The sequence below is a fragment of the Vipera ursinii genome (genome assembly GCF_947247035.1).
Source record: "Vipera ursinii genome assembly, chromosome: 1".
Taxonomy (NCBI): domain Eukaryota; kingdom Metazoa; phylum Chordata; class Lepidosauria; order Squamata; family Viperidae; genus Vipera; species Vipera ursinii.
In genome coordinates, this window is record NC_139512.1 from 163,163,921 (window position 1) to 163,186,428 (window position 22,508).

The 22,508-nt window shown below is 40.2% G+C and overlaps 1 protein-coding gene across 2 annotated transcripts in view; it reads right to left on the reverse strand.

Moving 5' to 3' along the window:
* The window catches only part of ZNF385B (zinc finger protein 385B), a gene marked incomplete at its 3' end in the record, with an annotated part of 227,949 nt that overhangs the window by 67,688 nt on the left and 137,753 nt on the right, over positions 1-22,508 (reverse strand). For both annotated transcript variants that reach the window (XM_083376007.1, XM_083376008.1), the window contains one exon: positions 10,093-10,235. In XM_083376007.1, coding sequence (XP_083232133.1) covers positions 10,093-10,235 — 143 coding nt within the window. The remainder of the gene's footprint in view (positions 1-10,092; positions 10,236-22,508) is intronic.

Here is a 22,508-nt window from a genome sequence, read left to right on the forward strand (position 1 = left end):
TGTTGCCTGGTGTGCCGTGGGAAAAATTGAAAAGTAATTATAAAATACTTTCTTTGTGTTTATTTGATTCCTATTCAAGAGAATTACTTTATATATAGTCAATATAGGCACAGAGTTAATTTTTTTGACATTTTCTAATGGTGGAGTGCCTCGTGATTTTTTTCATGAAACAAGTGTGCCTTTGCCCAAAAAAGGTTGAAAAACACTGGACTAGATGACCTCCAAGGTCCCTTCCCTTCCAACTTATTATTATTATTATTATTATTGTTGTTGTTGTTGTTGTTGTTGTTGTTGTTGTTGTTGTTGTTATTTGGATACTGTTAAAGTTCTGAAGGGACGCGGTGGCTCAGTGGGTTAGGACGCTGAGCTTGTCGATCAGAAGGTTGGCAGTTTGGCGGGTCGAATCCCGAGTGCCGCGTAACAGAGTGAGCGCCTGTTACTTGTCCCAGCTTCTGCCAACCTAGCAGTTCGAAAGCACGTAAAAATGCAAGTAGAAAAATAGGGACCACTACGGTGGGAAGGTAACAGCGTTCCGTGCGCCTTTGGCGTCTAGTCATGCCGGCCACATGACCACGGAGACGTCCTCGGACAAGCGCTGGCTCTTCGGCTATGAAACGGAGATGAGCACCGGCCCCTAGAGTTGGAAACGACTAGCACGCATGTGCGGGGGAACCTTTACCTTTACCTTTAAAGTTCTGAAGGATTAAGCTCAATATCCACCCCTGGTAAAATTTCAGCATCGGAAAGAAGGGACATCATTAGTTTAAAATGTGTCTTGGATAACAAAATATATCAAATTTGATTGTTCTTCCCTCCCTTTCCTTTCCGTGCATGTACAGAATTCTGTCTCAAAATCCCTAGGCCTAGGGGATAGTTTTCATAGAAGTCAAAACTAGTCTGGAGAAAAGTTTCAAGAGCTACATTCCAATGTTGATAGGACAACAATAAATAAAATTTGATAGGATTAAAAGAACTAGTTTGGTGTAGTGATTACAGTATTGGCTTAGAACAAAAGACTGTGAGTTTCATGCCTTAGGCATGAAAGCTGGCTAGGTATCTTTGGGCCAGTCACTTTTTTTGAGCCCAAATAACCTCACAGGGTTGTTGTTGAAGGAGGAAGGAGTACTGGTTTGTTAGTCATCTTGAACTATATATGAAAAAAGGCAAGATAAAAATTTAAAAAATTACAAATTCTAATTTAAGCAAGGGTGTTAACTAAGTAAACCTTTCCCCTTGATAACTATTCAAGAGTAAGCAAGACGTTGATTGATAAGGCTCTTGCCTATATGTCTACTGAGAAGTGGGCAGCTTACTTCTAGGTAATTAAGAATACATTTTTAGTCTCCTTATAATTAAACAACAAACTCTCTACATGAAAAAATAGCAATTTATTAAGACCAATTCTTTTTGGCCAAAACAAACCTCTCCACCGAGGTGCTTTTCTTTTAGAACAAACCTTGAATAAGCTGTTATTTGCAAAGTGCAGTTGTTTATGTACTATTTGTATGTTAGTCCAATTAAATTCAATAAGGCTTACTCTCAAGTAAGAGAACAGTAGGATTGCAGCTTTGTTAAAGAGAAGTAAAAAAGCAGAAGCAGAATCAAGCATCTATGACTTCAATTGCAATATTGCAGTATCTTCTGAAAAACAAAAAAAGCCTTCAAATTCCACCTCCCATCTCTTCTGACCACTTGCTTATAATAGCATTAGTAAAAGTGTATATATAATTAGTGTCTCATGCTAGATGCATCAGAACTTAATAAAGGATCAGCTGCTATGGGCAAAAATTGGAGGAAGTAACACTACATACTGTATATCACCTTGAGCTCCAGAATGAAAGGAGGCTCCTAAATCTTCACTAACAGACAAATAAATACAATACACTCACATATCTTTGTGCCAACCATTGCAATTAAAAATGAATTCCAGAGATCCTGGATTAAAAAGGGCAACCATGAACTACAAATAAAAGATATTAGCTAAAGTTCTTAAATTATCATTACTGTTTGGTCTTGCCTTTAATTGGCGGCAACTGGGAAACTGCCTTCTGGCAATAGCATACATTCTTACTGATAAACTGGGCATCAAAGAAGTTTCCTAAGGGAAAAAAAAAAAGAAAACATGCAGTTGTGACTCCAATCTTCTCCTTTTTCCTCCTGGCACTGTGGAGTCTGTAGGGGGCCTGGGGAGCTGAACACATTAGTGTTCAGCACAACTCCTGCTTAAGAGCAAACACGGGCCAATGTTCTTGTACAACAGTATCTTAAAGAGATATTTATCTATCTGAAAAATAAATCTGGAACAAATAATTCTACTTCTGCCCAAAGGAACCTTGGTTTTCCTACCCTGAGCTGTTATTAAAGAGTTGAGCTATCATTAAACAGTTGAGCTATCAAAGGTAGTTTGAAATCCATCAAAACCAGGACTGGTACAGTCTCTAACTGGTTTCCCGCCTCCAGACAGCTAGAGAATCAATCAGAATCAGAGAAAACAATTGCCAGTACTAGATATCCCTTATATCGGAAGTCTCCAAACTTTCCAGGCTCGAGGACCAGAGGAAAAAGGGAGCAGCTTCAAAATTGGTGCACGTGCACGCATAAACACACGGGGCCATGCACACTGGCGCAGCACTAGCGGCCCCATTCACGCATGCACAAACGGGCTGCGCAAACAACCTGGGCTAGCAGCACATGTGCAAACAGGGTGCGGACACCCACCCCGCGCTAGTATCCCCGTTTGTGCCCGCACACATGCACAAACGGGGCTGCGGGCGCTAGCACGAGTGGGGGGATGCGCATCCACACATGCGCACACCAGCCAGCCATTTCCGCGGACCACTGGCCAAGAGCCCGCAGCCCAGTCCCAGGCCACAGACCATAGGTTGGGGACCCCTGCCTTATATAACCTGTTATATAAGGAGACTCTGTAAGGGTTTTCTTATGGCAACAAAAGCAAAAAGTACCAGGTTCCTTTGGATGAAACTGATTTTCTATTGTTCTATTGCTTGTGTCTGCATTATATTGAATTCTAATATGATATGACCACTCTCCCACCAAAGTTCCTGCAACTTCAACCCTCTCTATCATTTATTCTGTTAGTAAAAATTAGGTCTAGTATAGCTGTCCCTCTAGTATAATTGTCAGATAGGTTGGTCAGGAACATGTTTGATCCTCCACTTGATGCAGAGTTTGTCTCCCAGATGATGTCAGGGTAGTTAAACTCCCCCATTACTACTGTAGTGTGTATCCTACATGCATTTGTTAACTGATACAATATATTTATTGTATATACAGGTCTGGGTACGGAACACAAACCTGGTTGCCCTGTGGGATGACCGGGGCCAAGAAAAAGACTGGGGACTACAATTGTGTTGATCTTCCTGAATCTCTCATCAACTTTGTACCATCAATCACAGCATCTTCTTGGATAGGCTGTCAAGAGATGGGTTGTGTAGGCACTGTATTTCTGGTTGTTTCCAGAAGGAGATGCTAAAGTATTACTCTTCTGCCTCATGGCAGGTGGGTTATGGAGTCTCTCATGGGTCCATTTTATCCTCGAGGCTATTTAACACATATGCTAAATTGCTGGAAGCAGTCATCCAGGGTGCATCAGTATAAGGATGACATCTAGTTCAATCACTCTTTTTCATCTAACAAAGTAAGGTGGATGGTGTTTTGAATCTGTGCTTGGACAGAGTAATGGACTGGATGTCAACCAATAAACTAGAGCCAATATAGTTTGGTCTAACAGTTAAGGAATGAGTCTAGAAAGTAGGAGACTGTGAATTCAAGTTCTGCCTTCACCATGAAAGCTAGTTGGGTGACCTTGGGCCAATCACTCTCTCTCATCCCAACTCACCTCCAGGGTTGTTGTTGTGGGGAAAATAGGAGGAAGAAAGTATGTTGGATATGTCCGCTGCTTTGAGTTAGTTGTAAAAATAATAATGGTGGGACACAAATAAAATAAAACAAATACATAAAAAACAAAAGATACTGTTTGTGGGTGATGCATCTGTCCATTTAGATCATGTCCTGCCTGCCCTGGAGTGGTCTGCACTTGCTCAAAGGAGCAAGTCTGCAGTTTTGGTGAACCTCTAGAGGTCTAGATGGCTTTGTACTCTGGCCAGGATTGGTTTTTCAGCTTCAGCTGATTTATCAACTGAGATCTTAACTTGGATACAGAAAGACGTGCAACAATTATTCATGCTGAAAACTTCCTGATTGGATTACCGCAATGCATTACTGTACATTGGGGGGGGGGCTGCCTTTGAAAACAGTTTGGAAACTAAATTTAATTTAACATACAGCAACTAGACCTCCCACCAATATGGTCATACTATATACCAGCTCTTGGTCATCTACGTAGGCTGCTAGTTCTTTTCCAGAGCCAATTCAAAAAACTTATTTGAAGGGGTGCCTTCTTCCATACTGCATCACCTACCCAGATGTTGTCTAATGAGCTCCTCCTCCTCCAGGTCCCTTCATCAAGGGAATGCTTCTTTTGTGGTAACACCCATTTATGGAATTCCCTCCCCAGGGAGGCTTGACTGACACCTACGCTACCATCATTTCAGTGCCAGGTGAAGATATTCTATTTTCCACAGCTTTTGAATTAGCTTTTTTTTAAAAAAAAATTGCCTTTTTATTTATATTGCTTTGAAAGCTGAAGACAGATTTATAGCCGTCTTAATTTATATGGTGTGTTTGTTTTCTTTTATTGCATGTTTGGATTCATACTATATTTTTAGTGTGTTTTATCGTAAAGCCGCAGGAGAAGGAATGGCAGAACTTGAAGACGAAGTAGTGAAAAGGGGGAAATCAGCCTAGAATCATTACATAGCCACAAGTGAACTACGTCCAGCCTACTTTGAATGTTGCTGGTGCTTATCTAACTCTAGGCAACTGTCCACCATTAGTTGAGAAGATTCCCGTGCATAGGCTTTAGCAATAAATCAGTTTAATTCCTGAATCTGGTCTTTTACGCTTGATAAGACTGCCCAGAAAGTTGTAGCAATTAGGCAGTTTAATAAGTAAGTAAGTAAGTAAATAAATAAATAAACAATAGATCAACCTCTACTCGAAAGAAGATACTAAAGATGCAGGCAAGAAATTTAGCAGATGGGAACACTGGCATTAATGATACAAGAGTGTTACAAGCCTGGCTCTGTCAGTCAGCATGGGCATCCAGAGTAGCACCCAACCCTGAGGATGCCTGGTGGCTTAACAGTGTCCCATCTTTTTAATTTAATTTTGCTTTTTAACTTTGTCTAGATTTTTATAGATTTTATGGCAATTTGTAAGCTGCCCAGAGATCATGAGATGGGCAGGACATACAGTATCTTTAATTATAAAAACCAGAGAAAAAGATAATAAAAGGCAGATTTTTGCCGGAGGAGGAGGAGGGAATCAGAATGAGTCATCTGAAAGACCCTAAATAGACCCTTTGCACCCACATCAGTAACACAAGAGATGACACCAGCAAACGTAAGTACCCCATTTATTAGTGACCCGAGAGACAGACAGTTGCAAGACTTTACTGAGACCAAATGGGGAGCATTGAAATGGGAGCAGCGGTGGAAGGAAACACGACTCAATGTATGAATATGGGAAGTGTTTCCTCTAGAGCTGCGGGAGCGGTTTCATATCAGCAAGAATTGCCCGCTTACCCTGCCTGCTTCTCCTCCCTCCTGCCAAACTAGGGTTTTAGAGAGAAATAGAGTAAGAAAACAAGGAAGTAAGGCACTAGTAGGAGTTTTGTTTTTCCCATTTCCTGATTGGCTGCCTAGATAGCATTTTGCTTTCCATTCAAGCTCTAAGAGTGGCACACAGATGGTAATGTAAAACTGCATCACAGAGCAAAGGGGGTAAAGTCGGCCACTTGAGAAAGGATCTAAAGAGAAAAACACTCAGGGAGCCAGCATGAATTCTAAGCTGCTTGGAGCTTAGAATTTTTCCAAGGCAGGATTTTGCCATATGACCGTGTTTTGGAAAAAACATGGCAGTCTAAAGAAGCTTATGGCAGTTATTAGATATGCGGTAGTTACCAAAGAGAGAGAGAGCATTCTAGATGTGTTTGGTGCCTATTATATCTAAATTGTTTGATGGGGGAGACTGCTATCAGACAATGTCGAGATGATCAAGCCTGGAAATAAATTTGGAGAATCAATTTTTGTTTCTAATCATTTCCAATCAAATTTGAAAAAAATTATTCATTATTTCAAGCTAATTTGGGATCTGTCATAGATGGATTACAGCAGAGGTCTCCAAACTTTCTGAGCTCATAGCCCGGAGGGAAGGAGAGCAGCTTCCAAATTGGTCCATGTGCACGCACGCAAATGGTGCGTGTGCACCAGCGTGGCACTAGCGGCCTGGTTCACGCATGCACAAATGGGCCACGCACACCTGCCTGGCGTTAGCGGCCTCATTTGTGCATGTGCAAATGGGCCGTGCACACCCGCCCAGTGCCAGCGGCCCTGTTTGTGCATGTGCAAATGGGCCACGCACACACGCCTGGTGCTAGCAGACCCATTCGCACATGCGCTAATGAGCTGTGCACACCCGCCCGGCGCTAGTGGCTCCGTTCATGTGTGCACGCATGCGCAAACGGGGCTGCGGATGAAAGCGCAAGTGGGGGGAGTGCACACACACGCGTGCACCAACCAGCCATTTCTGAGGCCCGCTAGCCGAGAGGCCGCAACCCATAGGTTGAGGACCCCTGGATTACAGCATCAAAATCAAAAGGTATCTTTTTACTTTTTTACACACCCAAAACATACTTTCTATGCTACTCTTCCCAACCAATACTGCACCTGACCCACTCTTGCTTCTCACTCATCACACTGGCTCCAACTGGTACAGAATGCAGCCGCGAGAGTTGTGTTGGGAGTCTCCTGATACTCCCATGTTACACCTCTGCTCCGTGAGCTGCATTGGTTGCCAGTTGTCTTCCGGGTGAGATTCAAGGTACTAGTAATGGTGTTTAAGGCCCTACATGGCAGGGGTCCGGAGTACCTTAGGGAACACCTGCTGCCGGCATCAACTTCCCTCCGCCCTGTGCGTTCCCACAGAGAGGGCCTCCTCAGGGTGCCACCGGTCAGAGAATGTTGATTGGTGGCCCCCAGGGGGAGATCCTTCTCTGTGGGCGCCCCGGAGTTATGGAACCAGCTACCGGTTGAGCTCCGGATGGCGCCCGATCTTCGCTCCTTTCGTCGCGATCTAAAAACATTTTTATTCGAACAAGCCGCCCTGGCCGGATGGGGGATTGGTGGGGGTTTTTATTGTTGTTTTATTGGGGTTTTAATATTGTATTTACTGTTTTTAGTGGGCAGATATTTAATTCTTTTTTAATTTTTGTAACTTTGTATTTTTATTCTTGCCCTGTTCACCGCCCTGAGTCCTTCGGGAGAAGGGCGGTATATAAATATTATTAAATAAATAAATAAATAAATGCACCATGCTGCTTTAGCTTTAGACGAAAAGGGGAAAAGGGGGGGGGAAATCTACCTACCCCACCTTTTTTGGTACTCTTTGCCACCAGGCTCATAGGCATACAGTAATAATAGGGGAATGGATGAGAAAAATTTTCCTTCTTTATTGCGCCCAACATATTGCACTGTTAGAGCAGCAAAGACAAGGAATTAACTGTGCAAGTGAATGAAAAGGAGGATTTAAACTTCAAATCTGAAAAGAACTTTCGTTAACTGCAAAACTCATCTCAAGGTAGAGGCCGGCTGTATGAACTACTGAGATTCATAGTACAAAGAAGAAAAATATGACATTTGATGGTATCATTACTTTCTGCTATCTATTGCTTTGCTTGGGGCTATAAACGCAGGACATAATATAGTGCATCACAAATATCCAACAATATTTTTGAGGTATGAGAGGCTATGAAACACTCCATGAACTGTCACCCCTAGTTAAATAAATATGGGACATATACTTATCAGATTCTCAGTTTTGGCTGCACTGAAATGAATACATGAATATTTAAAGACATTACTTTATGCCTGTTTTCAAAATTGGAATGCTATCTTATCATCTCTCTGCTATGCTTTGTACTGGAAAGCAAGGTCTGTCAGCAGAATTTATGTATAAGTAATAAGGAATCTCTTGTGTTCTCTCTCTCTCTCTCAAACACACACACACATACATACACACACACACACACACACACACACACAAATACATAACTTTGCAAAGGCAATAACTGGCACTGGTTCAACTCCCACAGTCTGGCAGTGCTGATAATACTGATTTTCCCTTTCAAATTACAATGACAATTTTAATGTTTTGAAATGGTTTTAAGCATCATGTCTGAACAAACTAGGTTTACTCGCTGGACAGCATTATTCACAAATTGACTTGGATTCTTTTTCTTTTTATTGCTATGAGCTGATTATTTACACAGTGTGTCCCTGCTGAATTGTCTGAACATAGCAATACCGGCTCTACAAACACACAAGATATTGGATTTAAGTCACACACGATATAAGTTCACAGTAAAATTGCCTGATCTATGCTGTTATATTTAAAAACTATTTGAGATCTAATTTAAGAGTACCAGCAATGTGTTATGGATCATAATACTGAAGACATTCAGAGTTCACTATGTCTTTTTAATGATGAAAACAACATACCATAAAGTCAAGCAGTATTTTCCATTTGTAAAGAAATTCTATTTACTAATATAATGACTGGAAAAAAGTATCACTGTCATTCAGCACCAACATTAGGTATACAATTCAGATAAGAACAAGTAAACAGTTTTTCTTCATCCATTTTGTATCCTGCTTTTCATATGTTTTGACTCCCAAAACACGGAAAAAAAAGTTCCAAACCCACAAGTATACACGGAAAAGTAAAATATTTATGAAGAAAGTCAGAAAATACAAAGAACACACGAAATAAATTATATGACGGAGCCCAAAGTAAAGTTAATCATTCATATTACCACATCAATGGTCAAAAGAAAGATGCACTATTAGAGAATGGAATTTAAGCCCAGACAACAACAAAAAAGTTGGACAAGCAGAAGATAGAAATTCTACATTTAGAATGAAACTGAAGCTGAGCAAGGAGAAAGAGAAAAATCAGGTAAGGATAAATGGGATGTTTTTTTAAAAAAATGTAGGAGATTGAATGTTAAATGAACACAAGTCATTAAATGAACAGTACTTAATCTGTTCGTCTCTAAGGACACCCTAATGTTCTGATGTTCCTTGATATGCACTAACAAAATAGAAAATACAATTATTTGAAACACCCTTAAACTGTGGATTTCTAATCACATTGATTTAAGGGAAATTCTTGAATTCAAGGCAAGAACAAAAGTACATTCATGTTTAGGCAGGAATGTTTTTTACATGCTTGCTGATTTTAAAATGTAATTATGCTGCAAGTTTCAACATTAAACCTTATGTATCTAATTAACTGAGCAAAATTATGGAATTGGATGGTATAATAGCATTTGAACCAATAAATGCAGCACCAGGGAATCAAGATTTCTTATCACTCTGAAACACCGATGCTCTCACACACATGCATCCTACAAACAGCCCAGGTGCACTTTCTGGTCAGCAAAATAAATGGCTTCATTGTGATACTTGTACAATAAACCAAGATGGGCTGCTATTTAATTGACCAAGTTTCATAATTTTAAAGCAAAATAAAAGGAAATAGAAACATTTCTTCAGCTATAAGGAAAGAAAAGACCGACTGGTTTCAATTGTGAGGACTAAATGTCTTTTATTTTGGTAGTGCCATAAAACAAATAAAAACACAGAGCCACCTGTGCTGTGTAACTAGATAGCTTGTTTTGAGCATTTACCCTCACGCACAAAGGGACACACACCAAAGTATTAGAAGCTTTCCAAAAGGTGTGGTTCAGTTCAGTATTTTATTACTGTCTCTGTCCAGAAAGCCCAACAATGTATGGGTTAAGGATTCAGTTTCGATTTAATGCTCAAGATTAAATCCATGTTCAATTACCACTAAATGTACGGTGAGACAGGTTCACAATTGATAACACAAGGGTGTATTTTATTTCACTGCAAATAAAGCAACATCCATTGAAATAAACTGTTTACTTACAGTGTTAAAATTTGGGAAGAGCCCAACAGCAGAATTGCTCTCCACGGGGAAGGACACAAATGATTTGACATCCAGAGAGGGCTGCATCACGAGGGTTGGTGTCCGGACAAGCGTTGGGAGTGAAGTACTATGGCATGTACTGCCTGCAAAGAGGAAGACTGTTAAAAACAATCATGACTTCATTTTCTTTTTTAAACTCTCCACTAAATATCAAAACAATATCCTTGTCTTTCAGCAATTATGTGTTGTTCAATTTATATAGCATCCGTTTAAGTAAAAATTATTATTTTCTAGAGAACATTTGAGAACTTTAGAGTGGATATATTCCACAGAGCCAAATCATACTGGCAGATGAAAACAAAAAAGTACATATAGTTTGGTCCTTGGCTGTTGAATATATAATCCTTAATTGAGGACAATCACACTGAGCTCAATAATGCTGAGGTCAATAATGATAAACCAGGAATGTTTAAAATGATAGTTTGTCAAATGCATCTGGTTTGCTCATCTTTTATTTTTAAAGTTTCAATGTTATGCTTTGCGTACTTAAGCCATCGCAGGAAACTGATGGCCTTTCCTCTTCCTTAAATCTCATGGTTTCCTACAATATCATTACTGTATTCAGACACTGTAGGAATTTCAGATGCTGCTCCAAACATTTTTCTGATCCTTGATGAGTCTGCTTCTCTATTTGATATTGCTGTGCCTTTCTTTTTTACTCTCTCCAGTTTAATTATTAATTTCATTTTTGGTGTGCTGCAATATAAATTAATATGCCTACAAAGACAGACCTGTCCCTTATATGTGTACAGTATAGAGTCTAATTTATTAGATATTTCACAACTGTCAAATTATTGTCCCTATACATTATTGGTATAATATTTTCTAAAGGAAGCTAACAATTTTAAATACCTGCCCAATACCTAATACCGGAGTCACTGTCTGGCACATTGTCAGTAATCAGAAAGTCACAGCAATAGCTACTTCAATCTAGAAGATAAAGGAAGCTTACTCTGCAAGCTTGCATAGCTAGGATGAATGCACTATGAACCAGATTAATTTTACTAATAATATGGATTTTACAAAGCCCAGGAAAAAATACTGATAGTTTAAGGTGCTACAGATACCATAGGTGTTACATTGGTATTCCTGGCCCAAAATGGAAATCACCTCTGTTTATCCAAATTAGTTTGTCCAGTTTGCTAATAATTTGCCAACATTACAGCACAGAAAAAGGAATTAATAGTAACTAGTTTACATGGACCCTAACTACATCTTTGCTAAGAAAGGCTTAGGCATGACATTAAAGGAAGAACCAGTAAAAGGGAGAGGCATTTGCTCTTTCAAAAGAAACACTATCTTGGCACTTAGTGAGTAATAGTACAGAGAAATTGTATGTTTCTTCCCATTTTTACAAACTTTCTATAGAACATTAGATATTTTAATTATTAATGATTTAATTTATTTAGCTGCCCATTTCAACAAATGACTTTAGGTGGTGAACAGTGTTAAACAAATAAAGATACATATAGAAAAATTAAAATACACAGCAGCCAGGAAAGTCACAATGACCATCAACAATGCCAAGAGACAGGTCCCTTCATGCACTTGAAGCCCAGGTTGAAGCATAGCCATGTCTCTAGGCCTTCTGAAAAGCCAACGGGGTCAGGGTCAACCTAACCTTCAGAGGGAATGTTTCAGAAGGGTGGGCACTATGGCAAAAAAAGGCTCATCTTCTGGACCTTGCCAGCTGTCATTCTTCAGCTTAGGGGTTCCCAACCGGGGGTGGTTGTACCCCCTGGGGGTACGAGACGATAGTTCAGGGGGTGCGAAAACTTGGTATTTTCAAAATTATAGTGTATATGCATAATTTGTTGCTGCTATTTCAAACTTTTGTAAGGGGTGTGAAAATATATCAGAAGCGTTCTAGGGGTGCAGAGTATAGAAAAGGTTGGGAGCTGCCGCTTTAGCTGATAGGACCCGGAGCACACCCCTTTTGCCAAACTGGAATGGTACACACGTCACTGTGAATAGAATCTCCCAGTCTAGGAACAGGTACAACCGGTGCACAAGATGTCCAAAGACCCTCCAAGCCAGGACTGGCACCTAATCTTTGAGCAAAAACTGTGAATCAAAGAAGACCTCCCCCCCCAGTTTTGATGCCAGGTCTGTCTGAGGTAGTGCCATTCCATTCAGAGACAAACATGGAATGTCTCTGACACAAGAAGGTCTAAACATCCAAAGCCACTTAGTCTTGCTTGGGTGGAGCCAAAGTCTGTTACACCCCAGCCATGCGGCGTTCCAGCCTCCATGCCCTGGGACAGAACGTCCACTGCATCACCCAGGAAGACTGGGGTATTGTCAGCAAACTGATGAGACTTCATCCCAGACCATTAGCAGAGACTTTCTGCTAATATTCTGGAAAAAAAAACTTTTAGAAAACAACTAAGAGTGGAAAATTTATTCAGAAAAAAGATTCTTTTGACTGCAGAATATTCTGTGATGCTTTTTTCTCACACGATCTCTTTAGGTAATATAAATTAATTAAACATTTAACCAAGGATTGCATTAATTACTATCAGTCAGGTATATGAAAATATAGATTTGATTACAAGTGTTTATCATTGTGCGGCCATAACTAAATGAAATTAATAGCACAATTGTTCTACCATCAATTATCCAGTTGTCTTACCTCAAACAGATTCATAGCCTACTCTTTTAAAACTCAGGTCTATGAATCAATTAGATTATTTCAACACCCACTAAAGCAGCTTCATAATCCATCTGCTTTTTCCAGTTCATACTACATCCTTCATTATCTTCCTTAATCAGCACATCAATAGAGCCTTGAGTTTTTATCATTCCAATCTAGTAGTCCTCTACTGAAGTTTTCTTCCAATAATTTCCTCTAACTTTTTTTAATGATAAGCATAAAGCCTCCCCTCATTAAGCTAAAATTTCTTGGGTTTAACAGTCAGTTGCTTTGTTTTCATCAAGAGTTACTCAAACTTACTTTTTTCTGTGAGATGTTATTTTGAAGCACAGAGATTACTTAGGAACTGACAAACTGAATTACATTTTGTTTCTCTAGGAAAATGTTAAAAATGATATCCTTTATTTCCTTTCCAGTTCCCTGTATACATTATCTGATTTTAGCTCATCAAGTGCTTTTATAGACTTCATATCAAAGATTTTCACAATGCTAAGTGAGAATCTTAGAAAAAAACCAACCGTTTATTTGTTTTCTGTATCCAATTTATTATTATTATGGAAACGATGGTATGGAAGATGGCTACCAAAATGAATAATTGCAAATTGCTTTGCCATCTCTACCAGGCTCGTTCTTGTGAAAATTTCACTATATATAGAAGGTAAATTGTTGAAATACAACTGCCTTTCCTCTCCCTTGATTTATTGATTATAAACTTTCTTTAAAATCTTTTAAGTAAATCAATGCTTGCCTTCAGGCTCTGATGTATATTGACAGCTTTTCTTAATTATCTGTAAGTCAGCAAACTATTCAAGTGTACTCATAAATAATAGAAGATAAAAAAGTCTAAACTTTTAATAGCTTATTTAGGAATCACTATTATTTCTATATAGGTTATTCCTGCTCCACACCCCCATAGGCAAACATTATAACTGCCAGACTCAAAAAATTTATGCATACATACACACACACGCACACATACACTGTAAGTATAGATATGTGTGTGTATAGATAGATATAGATATAGATAGATATATATCCTACCTTTATTATTTTTTAAAATAATTCAAAGTGGCAAATACTGTATATCCAGGACACCTTCCTCCTTCTATTTTCCCCATAATTACAACCCTGTGAGATGGATTGACCTGAGAGAGAGTGACTGGTTATGCATATGTCTGTCCTAAACTGTATGAATCTGCTCATCATAATATCCTTATTCCAGCATTTTAAAAAATGGCAAAACTTTCCATGTGAGTGACATTGAAAAGTACACACACACGCATGGTCATATATTACCTATAACGCTGTTTAAAGAAAGATATTGACATATATAGTATAGATATTGGTAGTGGCTTGCTAATAAACAGTGAACTCCTGTATAATCCCAGATTGTGAAAACATAGGGTATGGATTCACACAGAGATCAACATGAACATACTTGATTTTTCTCAGTTACATGCTGTTTTCATAAAGGCCCATTTTAACAACATTACAGGAACAACCTCACAGACATTTCTCCCCAGTGCCACACCTATACAGGTAGCCCTCCTTAAAACTATTTTGCTTAACAATCGTTTGAAGTTACAATGGCATTGAAAAAAGTTACTTAGGACAGGTCCTCGCAGTTATGACTGTTGAAGTGTCTCCAAAATCACATGATCAAAATTTGGGAACTTGATAAGAAAATGTATTTACCACTGCAGCATCCTGGGGTCACATGATTGCCATTTCTCACCTTGCCGGGGGTGGGGGCTTCCAGCAAGCAGAGTCAATGGGGGAATCTGGATTCAATTAATCACTGGGAGATTCACTTAATGACCACAGCTATTTACTTAACGATTGAGTGAAAAAGGCCAGAAAATTGGGGGCAACTCACTTAACCACATGGCTAAGCGAATGGAAGATGCAGTCCCAATGATGGTTGTAAGCTGAGGATTACTTGTAGAGAGCCAATAGTTTTATCTCTGAAATATTGCCTATTAGAGATCAAGGTAACAAGACAAATTCATGTTATTCAATGTTTTTAGATGTTTGAGGAAGCACCCAGAGAGAATGAGTAGCAATTTAGTTCATTGATTTTTGTTCATCTTATAAATGAAAGAATGGCAGAAACTCACAGTACATTTCTATCACCAGCTACATTGCACCCACTCTGTGTTCAGTGGCCAGAAGGAATAACCTTGAGGAACAGGAGGAAGAGCTGCAACCAAGACAGTGGTGAGATAAAATAAACTTGAGTCCAGCACAACGCTGTAACTTGAGTAAGAGTCTCAGATAAGATTCTTCCTAATTCAGACTTGCAAGGTTCTGTTACTATAACCCAGACATGTCAAACACAAGGCCCGGGGGCCAGATCCGGCCCGTGAAGTGGTTTCATGCGGCCCGCAAAGCCATCCTGGTAACAGTGAGGGAACGGCCCCCACTGCCTTGGCCCTGGCCCAGAGTCCCTCCTTCTGCCAGAGACCCTCAGATCTGTCCCACTCCTGCCCAGGCCCCCCTAGGCACCCTTGATGCCAACGATGTAGAGCTGGCCACACCCACCCAGTAGGCCATACGCACTCTAACCACACCCACCCAGTAGGCCACACCTACCCAGGCCACACCCACCCGGCCCCCTGAGGGCAACCGCAATGCTGATGCGGCCCTCAATGAAATTGAGTTTGACACCCCTGCTATAACCTTTTAATAAAAGTCGTATTAGCTTGCATGCATCCATCTGGTTTCAAAGTCTGCTCTACCTTGGAGGGCTGACAGTATTTGATTTTAAAAAAAATGGAATCGTGCCCCTTTGGCCCATAAAGTTGGCAACCTCTGGTTAAACAATGCTTTATCATCTCTCTTCAAAAGTCTCAGAAGAATTTCAAAATCCCTGAGCTGTCTCTTAACAGCTTCAATGCAATTAGAGTGAATTATTTATTTAATTGTCTGGTTTATATAATAGTCCACCTCACAAGAAAGCAAGTGACCTTCAGGGGGAGGGTGTATAACTAAGCTAAAACAATAATGCCTAAAAACGTAATTGTTATTATTAAAACATTTTAAAACCATAAAACCAGAGATAAAACAAAGAAATAATATTAACAGTACAGTGTTAATAATAATGCCACCTCACTCGTCTACCCGTCTCTTCGGGCCCCCAGCCTGCTGGCATAACCTGGTCTTGAGGCCCTTCAGAAGCTAAAGAGTGATGAGCCCATCCTTACCTTAAGGGCACAGATTCCCCAATGTGGGCACCACAGCAGAAAAGGCCCACTTGCTATCTGGGGCCTAAATGATGTAGCTCCCTAGATGACAGGACCTGCAACGTGCCCTCTCTATTGCTTCTGGTGGGTTGGGAAGAAGAAATCTGGGAGAGGTGATTCCTTAAATAACCTGGTCCCATACCATGTAGGACTTGTAAAGGTTAATATCGGTTGAGCTCCGGATGGCATTGGACCTTCGATCCTTCCGTCGCGGGTTGAAGACCCACTTATTTGAATTAGCTGGTCTGGCCTGATGGGGGAGTATGGGTTTTTTAATTGGTTTTTATTATTCTATCATTGTTGTATTTTAATTGGGCATTGGTTTAATTTTCTTTTAATTTTTGTATAGCTATTTATATATGCCCTGTGAACCGCCCTGAGTCCCTTGGGAGAAGGGCGGTATAGAAATAAAAAAATAAAATGAAATGAAATATCAGCACCTTGAATTAGATCCAAAACCAAATTGGTATCCATTGCATATCACAAAGCAGAGGTGTAACGTGTGTTTGCATAACTGCTTGCGCTGCTGCGTTTTGCATCAGATGACGTTTCTGATTACTCTTGAAGGGCAGCCCCATATGTAGAATACACTGCAACAGTCCAACTGGGAAATGACCAAGGCATGAGTGACCATGAATAAGTCCTTCAATCTAGAAACAGGAGCAGCTGTGGCACAATATGATGTCGTGCAAAGGCCCTCATGGCTACAACTGTCACCTGCTCATTGAGCAGGAATCGTGAATGCAGGAAGATCCCCAGATTGCACATAGGCTCTGTTTGGGGCAGTGCAATCACATCCAACACCAAAGGTTGCATAGTCCTAGAAATGGAAGGCTTCAAATTATAAATATGTACTATTTAAAAAAAACACAAATGGGGACATTCAGGGTGTGGGGGGCCTTGCAGCATAATCCTACATTTACATAGTAAGAAGGAAGGGTGCTTTCAGAGGACGTTTTTGTAATGCAATTGTTCTGATGTCTTTGTCTTGTTTATTCATTTCTTTACTGGATTTATATCCCACCTTTAGTTCAGGAGCTCAGGGCAACATATATAATTCCCTTCCTATGACGTTTCCAAAGCCACCAGCCTACTCTCTGTAGTACCCTGAGCTAAGAGAAAGGGACTGGCCCACAAGCACTTTTGACGGCTGAGAATGGACTTGAACTTGCCAGTCTTCATTACAGCATGCTACCCTTCAGAATAAGCAAAAAGAATTTATCATATCTGATAAACCTAGAATTATATCCCACTTCATAGTGCTTTACAGCCCTCTCTAAGTAGCATATTGCACCCAACAATCTGGGTCCTCCTTTTACTGACCTTGGAAGGATGGAAGGCTGAATCAACTCTGAGCCAGTCAGGATTGAACTGGCAATGGGCAGAATCAGCTTGTAATACTACATTTTAACCACTTTGTCACGTTTGTTTACCACTTGTTTCCATCTTTTTTTCCCTTCCATTAAAAAATGGGTTAAGCAAGAAAGATAGATTTTAATAGTCAGTCAGGGGCACTTGATCTGAAAGCAATGTTTCTTACACTAAGTCATATATTACGCTATGCTATGAATGGAATAATCAACAGCTGATTCTTGATACTACCTTCAATCATTCAGAAACCACAACGACTGACCTACAGAATATGCTAAACTAAGGAAGCAAGGTGCCATCACACATGCATGACATAGTACAAAAACTAAAACTATGTTATAAAATCATTGAAATCTCAAAAAATCTGCCATATCGAACATGATTTCAGCATTATTACCCATAATTCTTCAGATTTTGCCATTCTCATTTGAAAGTCTTGCACAGTGCTCAATAAGATTTTCTTCCAAGTAAATGGATGTTAAGATCTTAACAGATTAATCACCTACAAGTTCTTTTATTCGTTTATAATCTGAGGTCAGCAACAAATAAGTCCTTTTCTTCTTCTCCCAAAACATTCCTGACAGTTCTACTGGATTAAATATGACCAGAAGGGCTGACTAAATTTACTTCCGTCAAGAATCATCACATCAAAAACAGAACCATGCCAACATTTCCTCTAAAGGTCAGAGACATTTACACCAATGCCCAATCAAATTTGTATGCAAACCATGTTTAAGCAAGGAACAGCACTGACATAAGAAGGAAGTAGCTGCCAACATTCATTATCATTATGAGCTTAACAGAAGTTTACTATTTAATTAACCCTATAATGAGGCCACCCCTTCATGGATTACTGCCTTGTCGTGGCGAAGGGGCTTGCGTAATTCAATGAAGCTATGAGCTATGCCGTGCAGGGCCACCCAAGACGGACAGGTCATAACAGAGAGTTCTGACAAAACGTGATCCACTGGAGAAGGAAATGGCAACCCACTCCAGTATCTTTGCCATGAAAACCCTATGGGCAGTACCAAAAGGCAAAAAGATATAACGCTGCAAGATGAGCCCCTCAGGTCGGAAGGCGTCCAATATGCTACTGGGGAAGAGCAGAGGGCTAGTACTAGTAGTGACAGAAAGAATGAAGCGACTGGGCCAAAGCCGAAAGGACGCCCAGCTGTGGATATGTCTGCTGGTGAAAGGAAAGTCCGATGCTGTACAGATTTTTTCTCCATAGGAACCTGGAATGTAAGATCCATGAATCAAGGCAAGCTGGACGTGGTCAAACAAGAGATGACAAGACTGAACATCGACATCTTAGGTATCAGCGAACTAAAAGGGACAGGAATGGGTGAATTTAATTTAGATGACCATCAGGTATACTACTGTGGGCAAGAATCCATCAGAAGAAATGGAGTAGCCTTCATAGTCAATAAAAGAGTAGGAAAAGCAATACTGGGATACAATCCTCAAAATGACAGAATGATCTCAGTTCAAATCCAAGGCAAACCATTCAATATCACAGTAGTCCAAGTCTATGCCCCAACCACCGGTGCTGAAGAGGATGAAATTGACCGGTTCCATGAAGCCCTACAGCACCTTATAGAACTAACATCAAAAAATGATGTCCTTATCATCATGGGGGATTGGAATGCTAAAGTAGGAAGCCAAAAGATAACCGGAATAACAGGCAAGTTTGGCCTTGGAGTACAAAATAAAGCAGGGCACAGGCTGATAGAATTTTGTCAAGAGAATACGATGGTCATAGCAAACACTCTTTTCCAACAACCCAAGAGACGGCTCTACACATGGACATCACCAGACGGTCAACACAGAAATCAGATTGACTATATGCTCTGCAGCCAAAGATGGAGAAGCTCTATACAGTCAGTAAAAACAAGACCAGGAGCTGACTGTGGCTCAGACCATGAGCTTCTTGTTGCAAAGTTTAGGCTTAAACTGAAGAAAGTAGGGAAAAGCACTAGGCCAGTCAGGTATGAATTAAATCATATCCCTGTTCAATATACAGTAGAGGTGACAAATAGATTTAAGGAATTAGATCTGATAGACAGGGTGCCTGAAGAACTATGGACAGAGGTTCGCAACACTGTACAAGAGGTAGCAACCAAAACCATCCCAAAGAAAAAGAAATGCAAGAAAGCAAAATGGCTGTCTGAGGAAGCTTTGCAAATAGCTGAGGAAAGGAGGGAAGCGAAAGGCAAGGGAGAAAAAGAAAGATACGCCCAATTGAATGCAGAATTCCAGAGAATAGCTAGAAGAGATAAGAATGCCTTCTTAAATGAACAGTGCAAAGAAATAGAAGAAAACAATAGAATAGGGAGGACCAGAGATCTTTTCAAGAAAATTGGAGAGATGAAGGGGACGTTCAATGCAAAAATGGGCATGATAAAGGACCAAAATGGCAGGGACCTAACAGAGGCAGAAGAGATTAAGAAGAGATGGCAAAATTACACAGAAGAACTATACAAGAATTAGCTTAACGTCCCTGATAATCACAATGAGGTGGTCACTGACCTCGAGCCAGACATCCTAGAATGTGAAGTGAAGTGGGCCTTAGAAAAGCTGAGCAACAACAAAGCTAGTGGAGGTGACAGTATTCCAGCTGAGCTATTCAAAATCTTAAAAAACGATGCAGTAAAAGTGCTACACTCAATTTGCCAGCAAACTTGGAAAACTCAACAGTGGCCACAGGATTGGAAAAGATCAGTTTACATTCCAATTCCAAAGAAAGGCAGTGCCAAAGAATGTTCAAACTATCGCACCATTGCACTCATTTCTCATGCTAGTAGTTATGCTTAAAATCCTACAAGCTAGACTCCAGCAGTATGTGGATCGAGAACTACCAGAAGTACAGGCAGGATTTCGAAGAGGCAGAGGAACTAGAGATCAAATTGCCAACATACGCTGGGTCATGGAGAAAGCTAGAGAGTTCCAGAAAAACATCTACACTGCTTCATTGACTATGCTAAAGCCTTTGATTGTGTGGATCATAACAAACTGTGGCAAGTCCTTAAAGAGATGGGAGTACCAGACCATCTTATTTGTCTCTTGAAAAACCTATATGCGGGCCAAGAAGCAACAGTGAGAACTGGACACGGAACCACTGATTGGTTCAAAATTGGGAAAGGAGTCCGGCAAGGCTGTATACTGTCGCCTTGCCTATTTAACTTATATGCAGAGCACATCATGAGAAAGGCAGGGCTAGATGAATCAAAAGTTGGAATTAAGATTGCTGGAAGAAATATCAACAACCTAAGATATGCAGATGATACCACTCTAATGGCAGAAAGTGAAGAGGAACTGAAGAGTCTCTTGTTGCGAGTGAAGAAGGAGAGTGCAAAACTTGGGTTGAAACTAAACATTAAGAAAACCAAGATCATGGCATCTGGCCCTCTCAATTCCTGGCAAATAGATGGGGAAGAAATGGAGGTAGTGACAGATTTTATTTTCCTGGGCTCCAAGATCACTGCAGATGGGGACTGTAGTCAAGAAATTAAAAGACGCTTGCTCCTCGGGAGGAAAGCCATGGCAAATCTAGACAGCACACTAAAAAGCAGAGACATCACCCTGTCAACAAAAGTGCGTATAGTCAAGGCTATGGTCTTCCCAGTTGCAATGTATGGCAGTGCATGTATGGACTGCAAGGCGATCAAACCGGTCAGTCCTAGAGATCAACCCTGACTGCTCTTTAAAAGGCCAGATCCTGAAGCTAAAACTCAAATACTTTGGCCACCTAATGAGAAGGAAGGACTCACTGGAGAAGAGCCTAATGCTGGGAAAGATTGAGTGCAATAGAAGAAAAGGAAGACAGAGAATGAGGTGGCTGGATGGAGTCACTGAAGCAGTAGGCGTGAGCTTAAATGGACTCCAGAAGATGGTAGAGGACAGGAAAGCCTGGGGGAACGTTGTCCATAGGGTCGCGATGGGTCGGACACGACTTCGCAACTAACAACAACATAATGAGGCCAAGCAATTTAATGTATAAAATAAAGACTGTATTTAATATTAAGTATTAGTAAATCTCAGAAACAAATATTCTTTATATGTTTTGAATCCTGCCTTCCCTAAAAATCAGTATGATTTATTGGACAACATATTCCCAGTAATGTAAAATGCTAACTTTCTCCAATTTATTTGCCCATTTCGGCACAGTCTAAAATGAGCATGCTTCCCTTAAAGTCCTTTAGTCTTGAAAAGGTCTTTTGCACTTGGAGCAATTAAGTTTGGAGTACTAATATTCCAGCCATGGAGAACATCTATCTCTATGGTCACTGGGTTGACACCAATCTGATGGCACATTATCAGTCAATCAATCAATTGTATTTGAAAGGGAATATTGGTGCAGTTCTTCTGCAGTTGCAGAAAATATTAGTCTTATTTTTATTTGTTTGTTTATCAAATTTATTTGCCACTCAGCTTGTGATTCAGGCAACTCTTGAGTGGTTTAGTCTGCCTCTTGATCCCTTGTAGGAAAACACTACTGTCCCTTGTCATGTATTCCTCATCTTGTTCAATAAATTATTTTGCTTTGCTCCTCCAGGTCAGAGTGGCTTTTGCCCCCATTATTGAAAAATAACTGTGGTGAGGTACTGATGAGATCAAGATGAATTTGGAGGAAATAAAATCCATAGGCTATCTCAGTACATTAAAAGATTTTTAAAATCCACTTTCAAAGAACAACTGTCACAAATCCTTCCATCCAAGAACAAATCCTAGACCTGAGAAGAATCAGTGAGGCCTGGATGAAACAGACCGATGACAAAATGTTATGTATATGGATGTGCACTTCATCTATAGACAGAGTGCCTGAGGAATTATGGACGAAGGCTTGCAACATTGTACAAGAGGTAGCAACTAAAACCATCCCAAAGAAAAAGAAATGCAAGAAAGTAAAATGGCTGTCTGAGGAAGCTTTGCAAATAGCTGAGCAAGAAGGGAAGCGAAAGGCAAGGGAGAAAGAGAAAGATACACCCAATTGAATGCAAAATTCCAGAGAATAGCTAGAAGAGATAAGAATGCCTTCTTAAATGAACAGTGCAAAGAAATAGAAGAAAACAATAGAATAGGGAGGACCA